Source organism: Antechinus flavipes, chromosome 3 (assembly GCF_016432865.1).
Source record: "Antechinus flavipes isolate AdamAnt ecotype Samford, QLD, Australia chromosome 3, AdamAnt_v2, whole genome shotgun sequence".
Classification (NCBI taxonomy): domain Eukaryota; kingdom Metazoa; phylum Chordata; class Mammalia; order Dasyuromorphia; family Dasyuridae; genus Antechinus; species Antechinus flavipes.
In genome coordinates, this window is record NC_067400.1 from 262,405,774 (window position 1) to 262,423,828 (window position 18,055).

General features: G+C 36.6%; 1 protein-coding gene across 1 annotated transcript; it reads left to right on the forward strand.

The window, feature by feature from the left end:
- The first annotated feature begins 162 nt into the window (after positions 1-162).
- On the forward strand, positions 163-17,691 carry C3HXorf38 (chromosome 3 CXorf38 homolog). The gene is made up of 7 exons (XM_051985026.1): positions 163-452; positions 2,096-2,230; positions 6,865-6,984; positions 9,150-9,299; positions 9,607-9,786; positions 16,625-16,790; positions 17,257-17,691. Exons 1-6 carry the CDS (start codon positions 237-239, stop codon positions 16,772-16,774), a joined length of 951 nt encoding a protein of 316 aa, XP_051840986.1. The 5' UTR covers positions 163-236; the 3' UTR covers positions 16,775-16,790; positions 17,257-17,691.
- The last annotated feature ends 364 nt before the right edge of the window (positions 17,692-18,055 follow it).

Here is an 18,055-nt window from a genome sequence, read left to right on the forward strand (position 1 = left end):
GCGAGACACGCGCGTCCGAGGGGCAGGGGGCGGGGAATGGGGTAAGCCACCCCGAACTCCGGAAACTGGGAGAAGCTAGAGTAGGGAGAAACAGAGAAGGGGACCCGATGATGACTAGGGACTCCTCCCCATTCCCGCCCAACAAAAGGGCGAGCATGCGCACTGTCCTTCGATGCCACTTCCCCGGACGCCGAGGGGCACTTCCTGCTCGGGGATCCTCCGGGGCTCCGGCACAGATGGTGCTCTCCGAGCTGGCCTTGCGCCTCAACTGCACCAATTACAAGAACTGGGTCAAGGCGGGCCATTGCCTGCTGCTGCTGCGGGGCTGCCTACAGGGCTTCATCCGCGCCGAGCTGGATGCCTTCCACCAGCGCATTCTGTCTGGGGCCCCTAGCCTGGGCCCCCGCGCCTCCTGCAGCGGAAGCGTGCGCTGCACCCCCCGTGCTCGGCAGGTGAGAAGGGCATCCCGGGGCTCCGTGCTCGCGCCGTCTGTCCTCTCCCCTCCCAACCTGGCTGCCTTCTCTTTCCATTCCCACCGTTTGTCCCCAGTTTTTCTGAGCCTTCGACCGGACAGACGTAGCAGCGTTGGCCAGAGGAGGCAAGGGACCCCACAGCTTCCCACCAGTGACCGAGCTGCCCTTGGAAACAAACTTGTAAAAATTATCCCCTTTCCAGGCTTGACGCCGCAGACTGTCTCAACCACCTTGATTTCTCATAATTGTACATCTCAACTCCCACAGACTTAATTAGATATATTTCATCGTAATGTCTCCCCCAGCCTCTAGACTCACACCTCGAACTGGACGTCCCGTAGACATCTTAAAACTCTCTCTCTCCGCTCCTCCTGCCCCAAACATACTTTCTTCCTAACCTTGCTATTACTGAGGAGGGGACCGCTATCCTCCCGGTGACTCAGGCTCACAATCCAGATGTCATCTTTTGAATCGTTATCACAGATTTGACCCCATCACCCCTGTTCTGTAAATTGCAGCGGTTCCCTGTCACCTTCAGAATAAAATAAAATAAAAAGCTGGTCCTCCTCCTGCCTTTCTACTCACCTTAACACCTGACTCCCGCCACCCACGGTACAGTACTCCTGGGACGAGCTCTATGTTGCTCGACACTGGACACTCCCTCTCCAGACTAGGCATTTTCTTTTGTTCTCCCATACTTGGAATACCTTCTTTCTTTATCTCTATCGCCTGCCCTCTTTGAAGTCCCTGCTAAAATTCCACCAGGACACCCTTTCCAATTCCCAGTGATTCTAGTGCTGATGACTCCAATTTCCTGTACCTATCTTATTTGTACCTTTGTACTTAGCTTACATATTGTTGTTACTCTACCTCCCACACCCCACACCCCAAATATGAGTGAGCTCCTTAGGACACCTGTTTATCTTCTGCTTTTCTTGATATACTCACAGCTTAGCCGCCATACGGCCTGTACTGTAGTAAAATGCTTTAAGAATGCTTGTCAATTGATTTACCTTGTTAAAGTCTAGAGACAGAGCCTCGATTGTCTTCATTCTTCTTGGCATGGGCTTGTCAGCTAAGGTAGGTGGTGAACACTGCTCCTTATCCCAAATGGATGAGATACTTGGGGATTAGGTGGAAATCCTGTGGACTACTTAGCCCAACATTTAAGCGAGTGAATTTTCCCCTGAAGCTGCTCTTGTGGGACTTTGTTTTTAATGGATTGAATGTCAGGTGCCAAACTACAGCCAGTCTTCCCACAGCAAACTTCCCCTCAGCTGTTTGCTAAACTAACCTTTAGTGTGGCAAAAGAAGGGGGGGGTAGGGAAGGGCGAAAGGATTTGGGTCCATATCCAAGCTCTGGCCTTTCTTCCCTGTGTGAGCAAGTGACAACCTCTGAGCCTCCTTTTCTTAACTTATAAAATAAGGAAATTAGCCTAGGTGATTTCTAAGGTCCTTTCCAATTATAATTATCCTTGTGACCTAAGCTGAAAAGTGATGGCAAACGCTTGCTTAAGACTACAGGCATTTATTAATCACTCACTACATGCTGGCTGCCATTCCAAGCAAATACTTTTCGTCTGGAGTGTCCCATTTCATTTTCTCTCCCTTATCCCTTTTAGTTTCAACCTCAATGTCAATTGTGTACAGAATGGAAAAACGAGATTTTGAAACATCACACCAACAGAAATGGAGACATCTACTGGGGAAACTGTAAGCCAGAACGCTGGCCTTTTGATCCCTGGGAACTGGCAAAGGTAATTTCTTGTTATCTAAGACTTTTTTTCCACAGGGACTTATATTAAAGTAACCTCTTGGAACAAAGATGTGACCCAGATATAGAGCTGTGGGAGCCCAGATATGGAGTATAGATGGGATTCAACTCAATTCAATCAGTCAATAAACATTTATTAAGCATCTACTAAGTGTCTGTCACTGTGTTCAACATACCTTTGGTAAGCCTCTTATGAACCAGGCACTGTGCTGGCTGCTGGGAATATGAAGACAAAAATGGAACAGATCCCAACCCTCCAGGAACTTACATTATGCCCCATGAATACTAGTAAGTAACTTAGTAGTCACATGATTAGAGACACATGAGTACCTATATACATATGAATATAAAGTAATGAAAAAAGTGAAGGATGCCATTCATTGGAGTATAAGGAAGGACCTTGAACTGAGTTGTGAAGGGAGTTTAGTGTTCCCAAGGCGAAGGTGAAGAGGGGAACACTCCAGGTGTGGGGGAGAATTCATGAAAAGATGGAATATTGTGTATGGGTTGGTAGGCCCCTCTGGTTGAAATGGGAACATGTAATTAGCCTGCAAAGACAGGCTAGAATTAGATTATGAAGAGCTTTAAAATCCCACAGAAGTCTGTATTTTATTCTATAAAATATAGGGAACAGCTAAATCTTCTGAGCAGGGATGTGATCTAGACAAACCTGTGTTTGTCATCGATGTGGAGGATCAATTAGAGGGTTCTGCAGACAGGCTAAATGAGAAGTTATGAGGGCCTGGATTATGTTGGTTGTAGTGTGTATAGGGGGAGGGGATAGATGAATGCAGGAGATGTAGAAGGACACATTTTGGGAGAGTGGTAATAAGGAAACTTGGGTGGCTAGAAGAGTAGTGAGTTCTTTACCAACAGAAGTGAAGAAGAGAGAAGAGTTAGAAAGGCAGAGATTGAGTTCAGTTTTGGACATGCTAAGTTTGAGGTGATTCTGAGGTTCTAGTGACTCAGTGGCACAGGACCAGTAACAAGTAGTCTGAATCTCAGAGCTTGGGGGCTTTGACAAATGGAAACAACCTCAGAACTAAGAAGATAATATGGGTTCTCTCCCACATACCCAGTTACAGTCACAGTAACTGGAGTCGGTCCACTGACCTAAAAAAGAAATTTATGGTGTGTTTTATAAAGGCTGATAGGGAAGAAATAAAGAACAGAAGATAGGGTGAAGAGCTTCCAGAATATATTCCATAAATAAAAACTTTAGGTCAAGTCAAATTGGCCAGCACTAACCATTACTGGGGAGTAGGAGAACAAAATTTACCCTAAGGATTGATTTGATAGTCCTAAGGAGATGCAGACTAATTTATACCTGACTAACTTTATATTTCCTGTGGCTTTGCAAAATTATGGTGCTTTTTTTGTAATAGCAAAAAACTAGAAGTGAAAAAAGGGGGTAGATTGGAGAATGGATAAATAGTTTATGAATATGATTCTTCTGTGTATCATCAGACTCATAAACGAAGATTATTTATTATTTTTCACTCCTTAATTGTTAATCGATTTCAGTCTTCAGATCCATTTCTGTGAACTACAACATTACTCTGGATAGTCACCCATTAAATTCAGAAACTCCAAGATCTGTGGCTGTTTCCATGATTTATATTCATACAACATCCCTGGGAAAGCACTCATATTAAAAAGACAAATCTTCATTTCAAGAACTTGGGAATCATTAAAGACATCGTTAGGGTTCCCAAATTTAAGTCAATCCCCTTCTCCTCTTAATCAGTTGTAAACAAAGTTCATTGTCCATCTTTAGTTTTTGTGTAGGATATGTGCTGATAGATCCAACTGTAAATCATACTCTGGACAATAGACATTCTTCTCTGGTTCCATGTGAATAGTGATTACATATTTCCTTTAAGTGGCTCTATAATGTTCTGAAGCAACCAGCAGCATGTCATCAGCTAATAAAAACATCAGCTTAATCTCGCTATCTAAAGTTGGGGTTCTTAACCTCTTTTATGTCATGAATCCCTTTAGTAGTCTGGTGAGATCTAAATAATCCTTTTCAGAAGAACATAACTGCAACTTTTTTATTTAGTAAAAATAAAAATGTGGGGTTTTTCCCTCCCATCTAAATTCATGGGCCTTCTGAAATCTATCCATGGATCCCCATGACATGGAAGCCAGTTTAAGAACTCCTGATCTCAAGAGCATATATACCTCTTCTATTTAGACCAAGTAATAAACATTTTCCATGGCAGCAGCAAATACTTTTGATACACACAGATCTTCTGTCATATGCCTTGCTTTGTATTAATAATCAGATGATTTTAGAACAAAGTAATTCTGTTGTAGAACAGAAAAAGTGCTAAATTTGAATACTGGTTCTGCCTTTTACTATCTTCAGCCTCCTTCTCCTGAGGGCATTGTGCTAAATAACCTCCAAAGTCTTTTCTAGGTTTATGATCCTTTAATCTATAATTTAATATCTTAATAGCATTTTTATATGATTGTGCCGAATGTATGGGAATCACCTTGTTGGATGAGTCTTTAAGGAAATATTTTACTCTACCAAATCAAGTGTTTTTTGTAATTAATGAACAAGAAAGTTATGTGCACTATGCTTTTCCATCCTTTGTGTGATAGTAAAGATGGAAAGTCTGCTAGTTTGCTATGAAATGTGGCTTTTGAGAGCCTGCCTGTTTCTCCTCTCAGCTCATTGAGGATGGCCTGAATGCATGTGAAGGCATCGTTCTATCCAAAGGTTTTTGTAGAGATGGGTTTGCAGAGTTAGGGTAGCATTTGATCCAGTAATTATTGCCATTTTCTTAAGTCTCATTTTTCAGTAACTACATGATTTTCTCCCCCCAACTGTTTATTATCCTCCCTTCCCTCTTTCAGGTGTCTTGAAAATTGATCCCTCAGTCTTTACCTCTAGCACAGGCTCCTTCTAGGTGTAACATGAGCTCACCCAGACATTCTGTCCATGTTGTTTTATCAGTGCCTGTTCTGCTTTTTCACACAGGAGCCATATGTTAAAAGTAGATATGACATATCTATACTGCATTGTGGAGAAAAAAATGTACTAAAATGATGTTTTAGTCCTTTTTTTTTCTTCCTTTTTTATTGTTAACTGCTTTTCAAATAATCTGGCATGGTTATGGTTCATGCCAAGTTTTTCTATAAATTTTCCTTCTTTTCACTGTTTCATGAGCTGATAGTGCTCATAATCATCCACCATCTTCCTCTATAAGATTTTACAAGTGTTTGTAGTCTGCCAGTATTGCCTTTGACTGCTCTTTCTCTTCCCTTGGCAAAGAGATCAAGTATTTGCTGTTAAAGCAGGTTGAAGATTCTTTTGGTCTCTTTCTTGTGATAATTGATTTACATCAAGTTAAACTTCCATAGGAAAAGCTGATAGTCTGTGAACTCAAATAAAAAGAAACCATAAGACTTAAATACACAATAAAACATTAGTGAATTGGAAAGAAGAAATAAGGAAGAAAAATATGACAATCAAGTCTTAGGACCACATCTACTATGAACTAGAGAATTTGTGAAATTCAAAGATTTTTCTCTTTTCTATTATATGCAGTGCGATTTTAAGAAGGAAAAAAAATTGATTTATGAAGTGAAGGGGAGAGAAATTTGGCCAAGTTAGTAAGAAACATGCTATTTTACATTGGATAGTAGTGCTTTAAAATTTATTTTTATATATAAACATATATATACACACATATATAAATATTTAAAATCATATAAAATCTTAAAACTGCATAAAATTGTTGGGATGCTATCATATGTGTATGTGTGTATTTATTTAAAAATATGCACTAAACTATGCAATAATCTAAGGGAGATTATATTATTTATAATAGACATATATATATATATAAACATTTTGATGTAATGGGTTTTGCAATTTTCTTGGTCTTGTTTTTTCAGTAACTGTAAGGTACATGAAAAAGTTAAGATCAAGATTAAATTTTCAAAAGTTGTGTCACCTTTAGCACAAACATCTTCTGTGTTCTATGTGGTGTACTCCAGCCACTCTTTGGATTTTGTTTTCATGAGTAGAATACAGATAGATATAAATATTTATGTATGTATATATGTATAATCTTTCTTAGACATCTATTTTCATTTCTGTGACTGAATCATGAGCTGTGGTAGGTTGTATTGTATAGATGTTTCTTTTACTTATCTACTATCTTTATTTTTCCACTATAGAATGTATCTATTTGGGGCACCAAATGCTTTACTACTTTAACAATACAACCACTAGCATTTCAATGAAAAACCTCCTTACTATTAGAATTGTGAAATGCACAGGTTACTAAGAGAGGTTGTAGAATACTCTTAAAGATCTTTGAAAATTTCATGGGTTAGTCATTTTTACTTGGGATTAAAAAAAAAAATCAGATTGGATAAATCCCTTCCTTTGAGGCTTCTTTCAGAAAGTTTTATGATTATTTAAAATCCTATTGTCCAACTTGTACTTAGGGATTCACCAGAAACTTGATTCAGGAAGATTTCTGTTTGTTATTTGAAGATTAAAAGAACTTTAGTTGTTAACCTTAGAGAAATAGAGTTATGATGAATGATTTGAAGCTTCCTAAATAAAATGAAAATGTTGTGGGCTCTGTATTTCAGGCTTTTATGCCCAGGGGATTGGCAGACAAAAAAGGACCCGAAGAATGTGATGCAGTTGCTCTTCTAAGTCTTATCAACTCCTGTGATCACTTCAGAATTGACCGAAAGAAAGTTAGAGAGGTAAGCACTTCAGAAAAAGTACTTAGGTATTTCTAAGGATTTAAATTGTCTGATATAAAATTTTAAGTCAACCTTAAATGCCAGTGAGTTTGTTAGTTGAGTAGCCATCTTCACTGGAAAATATCAAGTGTAGGAAAAACTTTTCCTATTGAGAACCTCAGATTAATAGAGAAAAAAAATGAAGGATTGAAAAAAATAAAGCAACTTAATTCAGTTTCTGATAGGATTGGGGATCAAATACATAGTTTTGTATGTGAGGAACAGAGAAAAGGCCAGTGTGGACAAATCACAAAGGATAATTCAGGAATTAACTATCTAAGGAAGGGGAAAATAAACATTTATATAGCACCTGCTATCAGTTGGTAGTGGGTAAGTCCTTTACAAATATGATCTTATTTAATTGTCACAACTATCTTTCAAAGTAGGAAATGTCATTATCCCTGCTTAACAGTTGAGGAAGCTGAAGCAAAAAGAGGTTACATCATTTGCTAGTAAGTATCTGAGGGCAGATTTAAATGTAGGTCTTCCTGACCCCCAGCCCTGTGTAGTATTCAAGCTTGCTGCTTCTCTGAAGGTACCTCAGTGAAACTGGAAAGATTGATTGGGACTAGGTTGTCAAGGGCATTAAGAGAGAAGTTTATATTTTATCCTAGAGGCAATAGGGAGCTATTTGTATAGAAATGAATAGAAAAATATAGGCTAATGATCTATTTCAGAAGTGATGAGGGCCTGAATTAAGATTAGTGAAGGAGCTAGATCCAGCAATGCTATGGAGTAGAAAAAGCAAATTCTAGTAACTGATTGGATATGTGGGCTGAGAATAAAGAGTACAGGAAAATGCCAATGATGAAAATCTGGAGTACTGGAATAATGGTGGTAGCTTTCAACAGAAACAGGCTAGTCTGGAAGAGGGGAAGTTGGAGGAGGGAGGGAGGAGCAAGATGATAAGTTCAAGTTTGTACATGTTATGTTTGAGATGTCTTAATAACAGACATTTTCAAATGTACAGTAGATAATTGGTGATGCAGAACTAATGCTCCGGGGAAAGGTGCTAAATATACAGATCTCTGAGTAATCTGCATAGATGGGTAATTAAGCCCTTGAAAGATGAACATCTCATGTGATGATGCACAAGGATCTCTTTTTGGCTCTCTACTGCTCTTTTTTGTCAGTAACTTGGAAGAAGAGAAAGGCAGCTGTATCAGATTTATTGATAACACAAAAGCTGGAAGAGATTACGTATCGAATGGCAGCGGGGTGTGGGGGGAGGGTAACTTTTTAAAGCTAGCAATGGACCACATTTAAAAATTTAATATTTATAAATGTCAGGTCCCATACCTGGGTTCAAAAAATCAACTTTACAAATAGAAGATGGGGAAATCTTGGCTAGATAGCTGATGCTGTTTGTCCTTTGTTCTCGAAGAGGAACATGATCTGAAGGACATGATACTATGACATGAATTGGATTTAAGTGAGGGAGAACTGTGCAAGGTCACCTGCCTCACTTTCTCCTTCAGCTAATTGAGCTCAGGGGTCATATATAGATCAGGAGGACTGGAGATGGCCCTGGATGCAGGCAGCGGGATTGACCTTTTTAAACTAAAGCCTCAATTTAACAGGCTGCCGGCTTTCAGTGATTAAGGCTAGGTAGCAATTGAGGCAAAGCACTTAACATGAATAAGACCTTGGGGCTTTGATAGGCTGGGGTAAGAGTGTAATCTGGCTGCCAAAAAAAAAAAAAAAAACAACGAAAAACTAACGCAAACTTTAAACTTCTTTAAGAGAGGGGAAGTATCCAGAATAAAAGAGGTAATGGTTCTGTTCTATTTTACTCCACCCAGTTCACATCAAGAATATTCTAGTTTTTGAAGTCATATTTTCAGAGGGACATTGATAAGCCAGAAAGCATACAGAAAGAGGATAGTTTATATCTTATTAAAATCAGTTTAAGTCTGGGAATGTTTAACCTTGAGAAGAGAAGATTTGAGGTGACATTATTTTCTCTTCAATTACATGTAGGGCTAGCACATAAAAAGGCATTATGCTTCTTCTGGTTGGTGTAATGATCTGAACTTAGAACACTTGACAAAACCAAAGGAAGGAAATTCCATCCTATACAAGTTCTATACAAACTTGAAGATTCTATGATTCCTTTTCATTTTTAGATGATTAAGTGTCGTAATGAAATCATGCACTCTTCAGAAATGAAAGTCTCTTCTACATGGCTAGAAGATTTTCAGAAGAAGATTCAAAGTTTTTTGAATGAATTCCGAAATATCCCAGAGATTGCAGCCACAAGTGCCAGAGTAGAACAGGTAAAAATTTACGATAAAAATATGATACATGGAACAAAAAAGAAAACTGTGGAAACATCAGAAGTTTGGATCATATAGGGCTTTAATCTCAATTTTAGAATTTTGATACAGAAAAAGAAGTTCTCCAGATAAGTTCACATATGACCTGAAATCCTCCTATACGTAGATGATTTTTTCTGTTCAAAATGATATCAACACATCCTGAATTAATAGCTTTTAATAATCATGATTCTTGTTGAATTATTTTTAAAATCTATGTTTTGAATACAAATAAATTAATATATGTTTCTTTTATGTAACCAACTAGCTACTGACATCTGATTGGGCTGTCCATATTCCTGGGGAGGATCAGTTGGATGGAGCTGAAAGTACAACCAGAATTTATCTCAATGAAAGTGAAATTAATGAAATAGAAATGGAATTATTAAGAGAAAAACTTCAAGAGAGTTATTTGCAAGCAGAAGAGCAAGCAGTATCAGCTGAAGAGGTAAAAAACACATGTTGTGTATCAAAAAAAATTTTTTTTAATCCATTAAGAAATATTATTATTATGAACATTTCCTATTCTGGTTTATAAATCAAGTACTTACTAGTTATGAATATCTCAAAACATTTATTAAGTGTCAGCTATATACACTTTGCATAGTGTTGGGTAAACAAAATGAGGCAAAAGACAGTACCTGCCCTCAAGAAATTCACAATCCAATATAGAAACAACAGACAAATGTGTTAAAAAAAAAAAAAAGTCATATACAGCATAAATGAGAAATAAATGAAAGAAGGCACTAGAATTAAGAAGGGTTAGTGAAGAGTTCTGAATGGAGAAGATGAGATTTTAGTTGGGACTTAAAGGAAGTCAGTTAGCAAAAATAGGAGAGAGAGCATACCAGGAATGGGGTAAAAAGCCAGTGCCAAGAAATGGAATGTCTGGAACAGCCAGGAGATCAAGATCACCAGATTGAAGAATATATGGCAGAATGTGAGGTATAAGAAGACTGGAAAAGTAGGAAAAGAAAAAGTAGAGACATTTGTTGTCAATGACCATTTCAAGGAGGCAAAAGAAATATAGGAAAATAGTGGGGATGGAGAGATAAAAGTGAGGTTTTTTTTTTTTATGATAGCTTTTTATTTTTCAAAATACATGCAAAGATAGTTTTTAACATTCACCCTCGCAAAATCTTGTGCTTCAATTTTTTCTCCCTTTCTTACTCCCTACCCCTCTCCTCTATATATAGCAAGTAATCAGTATAGGTTAAACATGTGCTATTCTTCTTCTAAAAATTCTAAATATCTTCTAAGATAAATATTTCTGTATTTATCTTGCTATAAAAGAAAAATCAAATCAAAAGAAGAAAAATGAGAAAAAAGATAAGCAAATAAATAACAAGAAAGGTGAAAATATTATGCTGTGATCCACATTCAACCTCCATAGCCTTCCATAGTAGGAACCAATAAATGGGAAAGACTAAAAATAGGTTAAAGAACAGGAATGACTGGGGACATGAGGAGGCAGTTTGTTGGAGAATACAAAATGAGATGGAATCATTGGAGTAGGTAGAAGGTTAGCTTTCTCATCCTGTAAGATAGGAGTGAAGAAGGTATTAGTGATATAAAGCATCTATGATATGAAAAAGACAGGTCACAGTATATGATCTCAGTTTCTGTAAAATATGAGGCAAGGTTCTCACTTGAGAACTACAAAAAAAGCAGGAGAAACAACACTCTATATAGACAGACATCAGAAGCATTGTACACCTACTTAGACTAGAATCACCAGAATACCCTGAACAAATCACTTCAATTCACCTGACTTCTTTTCTTCACCTGTGCTACTATAGCATGGTAGTAGCTTTTGCCACCAGCTTCTTAAAATACAAAGAAGATGGTCATTTGATTGGCAAAGTGGTTTTTTTTTTTTTAATGCAACTTCTCTATCCCAATAACCTTTTAATTCTGTAGCAATTACAGACCACAAGACCAGGCTACACTGGGAAGTGTGATTTCCAAAACTGAAGAATAGCCTTTCTGTACACTACCCTAAACAGAACACATATGGAATATTGTATTCAGTTCTGAATATAACAGTTTAAGAAAAACTTGGATAAGCTAAGGAACATCCAGAGGACAGGAACAGGATAATGGAAGATTCATATTAAGTGGAGAAGCACAAGAATAGGGATGATTAGATTGGAGAAGACTGGTCTGAATTGGAAGGGGTGGAATAGGATCTTGTAGCTGTCTTTCCATTATTGGAAGGACATTCATATGGAAAAAGAATTAGACTTATTCTGCTTGTTCCCAGAGGTCCCCTCCCTAAATTTAACCTCCCTAAAAATTCAAGTTGTCCAAAAGAGGAATGGGCTGTCACAAGAATTAGTGGATCCCTTCCCACTCAAAGTCTTCAGACAGTAGATTGATGACAAATATCCAGATCTATTCCAATGGAGATTTTTTTGCATATGGATCAGACTGGATGCCACTGAGTTCTTCCTAATCCCAAATTCTATGATTCTTTTCCTGGTTGTAAAAACTTAAATCAAAGGTCTTATTCTGGGGCCCACAAACTTGGATTTTTAAAAATATTTTGATAATAGTATACCAAGAATACTGGTTTCCTTTGGAGCTTTCTGAATTTTATTTTATACGTTTCAAACATTATTCTAAGAATTGGCCCCCAGGCTTTATTAGACCACTGAATTATTCCATGATACAAAAATGGTGAAGAATTTCAACTTTCTCCCCTACTTGACCCACCATTGCTGTGGAGAGTCAGGGGGGATGATAGGGAAGCATCAAGACAGCACATTTTTTAACAGCAAGAAACTCCAATGTCATTCAAGAGCAAAACACAACTTTTTAAAGAAAAGATATTAATATGGAGAAAGAGTTTCGAAGGAGAAGGGGAAGGAATAAATATTCATATAGTGCCTGCTATGTACCAAGGACTGTGCTAAGCACTTTTATAAATGTCTCATTTGACCCTCACAACAGCCCTGCAGAATGAGTGCAATATAGCTGAGGAAACTGAGACAAAAATTAAATGATTTGCCCAGGGATAGACAATTACTATTGTCTGAATTTGAATTCATCTCCCTAATTTCAGGCCCAAAACTATCCATTGCATAATTACCTGCCTCCGAGAAATATATGAGATAAACATTAGAATAAGATAAACATGATGGAAAATCTAGAGAGTCGTAGAAATTCTGAAAATATGAGATTTAAAACTCAAAAATACAGAAAGGAGAAAATTCATTAGGAGAAATGCACTGATTAAACAGAAGGAAGAGTTCTTAATACTAATTATGTGTTGTTATTCACTTAATGACTACTTATTGACAATAAATATTTAAAATCTTAAAGATTCCCAGTTCTATTTTTGGGCCACTGAGATCTCTTCCAGTCTGAAATTCTGTGATCCTGTTAATGAGTATTATATGACTTTAAAGCCAGGAAGGATTCTTAACCTGGGATCTGTAAACTTGTTTTTTAGAAAATATTTTGATTATTATATCAAGATAATTGGTTTCCTTTGTAGCTTTCTAAATTTTGTTTTTAAACATTTTTATCTTATTTTACATATTTATATTTTAAGAATTTTGAAATATTATTCTGAAGAGTGGTCCAAACTGTCAGAAGTGTTCCATTATACAAAAACAGTGAAGAATCTCTTGGAATTTTTTTTTTTACTTTTTTATGTTTATTTTGTTTTATTGAACTAAATACAAAATAAGAAAAAAAAACAGAATAAGAAAAAAAGAAAAGGAAAATAAAAAACCAAAATAAAACATTGTCATGGGCACAGCAGAACATCAGGGAGGTTTCAAAATATATAACAATAAATTTCCATTTCTAGAAAGCATATATAATAGATTATTTTCATGACTGTCCATCTTTTTTTTGCTTCCTTGTAGGTTATAGTTTTGTTGTTCTCTAATGTGCACTTTTTATTTTATTCTCCTTTCATTCCCTCCCACCTCTCCAAGCAAGCTAGAGTTAAGCACAGATATATTTTAAATATATATGTGTATATATATATGTATAGTCACACCTACCTATACGTGTACAAATATCTATATACCCACATACGTATACCCACATGCATACATACCCACATTTACTTACACACACACACACACACACACACACACACACACATGTATGCTTTTACCTATATGAAAATGTGCGTCTAAAATAATATTCATATGATTGACATATAATGTAGATTTCTCTCATTTGAATTTTTGACTTTGTCTAAGTTCACTGATGACCAGCTCTACTTTTTAAAATAAATTCTACTCCTGATCCTTGTTGTAGAGTTTATGTATTATTTCCTATCCTTGCTAACTCTCGAATTTTTGTTGCAAAATTTTTCCTTTGATCTGGGAGTTTCAAAATTTGTCAATAATATTCCTATGTGTTTTCTACAAAAGAGCTCCTTGAGGTGATGATTAGTGGATTTTTTCTGTTTCTACTTTCCCCACATATTCTTTCACTTCAGGAAAATTTTCTTTATTTTTTGCATTATTGTATCAAGGTCCTTTTTTTTTTTTTTGGTCACACCTTTCAGGTAGTCCAATTACTTATCTCTTTTCCAGATCTGTTGTTTTTCTTATCAGGTGTTTCACATTTTTTCATTTTTTATACTTTTATTTTTTCTTGGTCTCATAGCTTGATTGGCTTTCCTTTGTACAATTCTAATTTTCAAAGAATTGTTTTCTTTAAAACACTATCTCCTTTTTTTTTCATAACTTAGCCTCTTTTTTTTTTGGATACTTTTTTTTATTTTTGTTAGTTTTTCCTCAACCTCTTATTCATTTTTAAAGTCTTTTTTGAGTTCTTCTACAAATTCTTTCTGGGCAGGTAGTCATTTAACATTACTCTTTGGGGTAGAAGAAGCTTTCATTTATACTTCAGTAAACTAAAGATGAACCCCCAGTCTTCCCTATTCCTATAGTAAGTTTCTATGATTTGGTTCTTTCTTTGCCTATTCATTGTTATTATTGTAATATATTTTTAATGAGAACTATTGGTGTAACTACCTCTAATCCTGGGGTGGGGAGGAACCCCACACCAAAACCTCCTCCCTCCTGCAAGTGTCCTCAGCCAGCAACGTCCCACTGCTTCTGTACCCCCTGGGTGTGCTAATCAGTAAAGGTTCTCTCAGTTTTCTGAGATTTGGACCCTGATTCCCCATACTGTTGAGGAGGTGAAAGTTCCTGTGATTCCTGCTGAGGCCGCAGCCAAACCTACTAGCCCCCGGGTTTCCTGCTTCTTTTTCTATGAAGCTAGCCTGGAGATGTTTACACTTCACAAAGTTTAAACACAGTTCTGGGGTCTTTCTTCATGTCTTCTCTGGTTGCCCCAAGAGGACCCCTGATGTGCCCCAGGTCATCTTTTTCAGCAGTCTCCCTGAGGAGTAAATTTGTTGTTAGTGGGGGAAATCTGGAGAGCTTGAAATTTTCTGCTATCTTCCCAGAGTCCTATCCAAGTTTTTAGAATTTTCTTAGTTTTAATCACAAATCATTTTTATCTTCAATAAAGAATGGATTTGCTATTTACCAAATCTTCTGTTTTTCTAGCACAACTTTAATTCTGCCTTGCTATTTTAAATTGACATTTAAGTCAGCATTTATTTTCCTTTGCTGGAAAGCCCTGATGGCAGATGTGAAAATTGGTACCTTATGTGCTCTCAGCTGTAGAATACTGGTCTGGTTAGAGTTAGAAAAGCCCACACTGGGACATTCATCTCCATTGCCATTGCCACCATATTTTCTCATTTTTCTTCTCCAACACCTATACCCAATTTCCATGCTCATATGTCTAGAAGAAAATGATGGCAGAGCAGTAGACGGGGACTCCTGAGACACTATAAGGGAGGAGTTTTCCCTTCTTCCCAGATGTTTGCCATTCGTTATAGTATGGGGCCCAAAAACTTTTCCCCCCTCATACTTAATAATCCAAAGTTTCATTCTTTTCAATACCAATAATAGAAGTGGAATGACTTGGGACTGACTTGAAACAGGTCCATTAGGTCCCCTGGAACTTTAATATAAATGTTATAGTGCTATGTGAATAGAATATGTGAAGTCTCCTTAAGGATAGCAAAGGACAGGAGAGCAGCCATAGTTCTTAATCTTCCATTTTTTATAGTTTTCCTGAGCCCTAACAATACATAAAATTGTAAATAAAGGGACTCTAGTAAAATAGCACATGTAAACAAATGATTGTAGAAAACTTTCAGCAAAAGAGCCAAATGGGATCAGCAGCTGTTCAGGCAGTGTTTGAATCAAGTGATAGCTGTCCAAGTGGTATGTTCATCAGAATGCAGCTTCAGGCTTAGTAGAGCACTATGTTGGATCGAGCTGGAGCCATAAGGCATCTTTCACATGATCTTTCTAAGTGTGAAGATGCTCACCACTCTTTTTTATTATTTAGACTTTTTAATAAATTCTGCTAAAATCCTCTCGTAGAAAAATTAAATGCCTTGGTACACCTGCTCCAATTCAAAGGCATGCAATTGAAGGTTAAGAAAATGAAAGGCAAAGCTCATTTCCCACCAGACAAAAGTGATGGACTAAAGGTGCAAGATGAGACATATGTTCTCAGATAGCCAAGTCAGATTGCTTGACTCTACTTATCTGTTACAAGAAAGAGCATTTAGAGGTTTGGGGTAGAAAGAAAATGAGAGAATGGGGTAGAGTGATGTGATACCCAGAAAGAAAAGGGGATCAATTTTTTAAAAAATTAATTGAATAGAAGAGCAAATTTGGAGGGAAACATAGCTCTAGAACCAACATGTTGAATTTGTTATATGTTATATGTAACAATGTATATTATGTATTATATACTATAGTATATACTTTAAGAAGAAGCTGTACATCTGTAATACATTGTTTCATATTGTTCTTGTTTTTGACTTTGAATGGAAAATGACCATATTTGTTGTGTTTGTCAAGTCGAAAATAGCTAAAAATTAAAATTCAGGAGAAAAAATACGGTAGGTTTCACCAATAAAAGCATTATTCTTTAGCCATTAATATGGGCACAAAAGAAGTTGTGATAATTCCATGGTACTTGTACTGGTTGTATTACATTTGGACGATTGAATTCAATACTGATGTATTAAGAGAGATATTGACAAGGGAGACTAGAGGCATGAGAGGAATTGACACCTTGTTATGTGGACATAAAAACATAGAGAAAGATAGATGATTATCTGCTAGCACAAGATAACTTCCCTCACCCCTTAGGACTGAGCTTAAAATGAAAGCTTGTGATTGTAACTTTCAATTTTCATGTTTTATTGAATTTCCCTATTTTAGCTCATAAGAAATGTAGAGGCAATGAAGGTCTTCCTAAGAAACAACAAGGATCTTAGAATTCATTTTGAAGAAGAAATACAAAAGTTGGAGGATTTTAATCCACAGAATCAAAAAAGCTGTACAATGGAACCTGAGAAGCAAATGCTTTGATCTGCTGGAGGTGAAGGTGAGTTTTAATGCTCCTTTCAACTAAGGGACAGGATTCAAATGATGTTTGGATTTAAAGATTTCAGTTGATGTTTACTATTGCTGGAAGATGACTTTGTAAGAAAGAATAGGCTGTGTACTTGATTTGTTTCAGATGGTTTCTTAAATGTGAAAAGCAAATTGACATATGACACAACTCGGCAATTCTTCTACAAACTATATTGTAAACAAACAAAACTATATTGTTTTACTTTCAAGAGAATTAACTTTATATCCATAATAGATTTAATGGGGGTGGGAGGTTATCTCTGAAATTGCCATTTAATAAAAATGCTTATTTCTTAGGGAATTGTAAGAGGAAGAACTGAAAATTTTTTGAAATATTTATTATTATTCTATGAAAACAAACCCAAAAAGTCACCTTTAGTTTTTGTCTGCTCTTTCTTTTGAAAAATTAATTTTTAAACCCTTATTCTTTATTCCAGGGACTACTTTAGTGAGAATAAAATACATTACCAAAAGATCATCTTGATTCCAGTCTCTTTATTGAGGCAGCAAGGTGGAGCCTGGAGCTGGATCAACTTGTGTTCGCATCTGATCTCAGGCACTTACTAGTTGTGTGATTGGACAAATCACTTAATCTTGTTTGCTTCAGCTTCCTCAACTGTGGAATGGGAATAATAACAGTATCTGCCTTTCAGGATTGTTGTGAAGCTCAAATGAGATATTTGTATCGTGCTTAACATATAGTAGGTGCTGCATAAATGCTTATTCCTTCTCCTTCTTCATTATTGGAAACTTTTATTCAAGGAGGAAGAATGTCTATAGCAGCAAATGGAAGTATTCCTTGTAACAAGAGGGATTTTGCTTTGAATCTTTTTCTTTATGATTAAAAGTTTGAGTGTCCCATCTTCTCCACAGATCAGTTTTTATACTCTGAATTTTCTCCTACCTACTAGTTACTTTCTTATGAAAAGTAAAAAGGCTTTTCTTTGTTCTTAAAGAATCTATAGAAAGTCTCTGCAAAGCTAGCTTTTATATATGTTAAGTCAGTGGACTTGTCTACTTCCACAGCATTGCTCTTTCTTACTGCCTTGTCCTTAAATTCATAAACTAAGAATTAATCATGGGTTAGATACAAAAAATGGGTTCGTGGTTAAAATTAAGATGTGTCAAGTGGATACTATTCCCAAAATCAAGCTAAATTGCTTAGTAGGGCAGTAGTAAGGCCTACTAATGAGAATACAAATAGCTAGGGAACTAAAAGGGGGAAAGTAACTACAC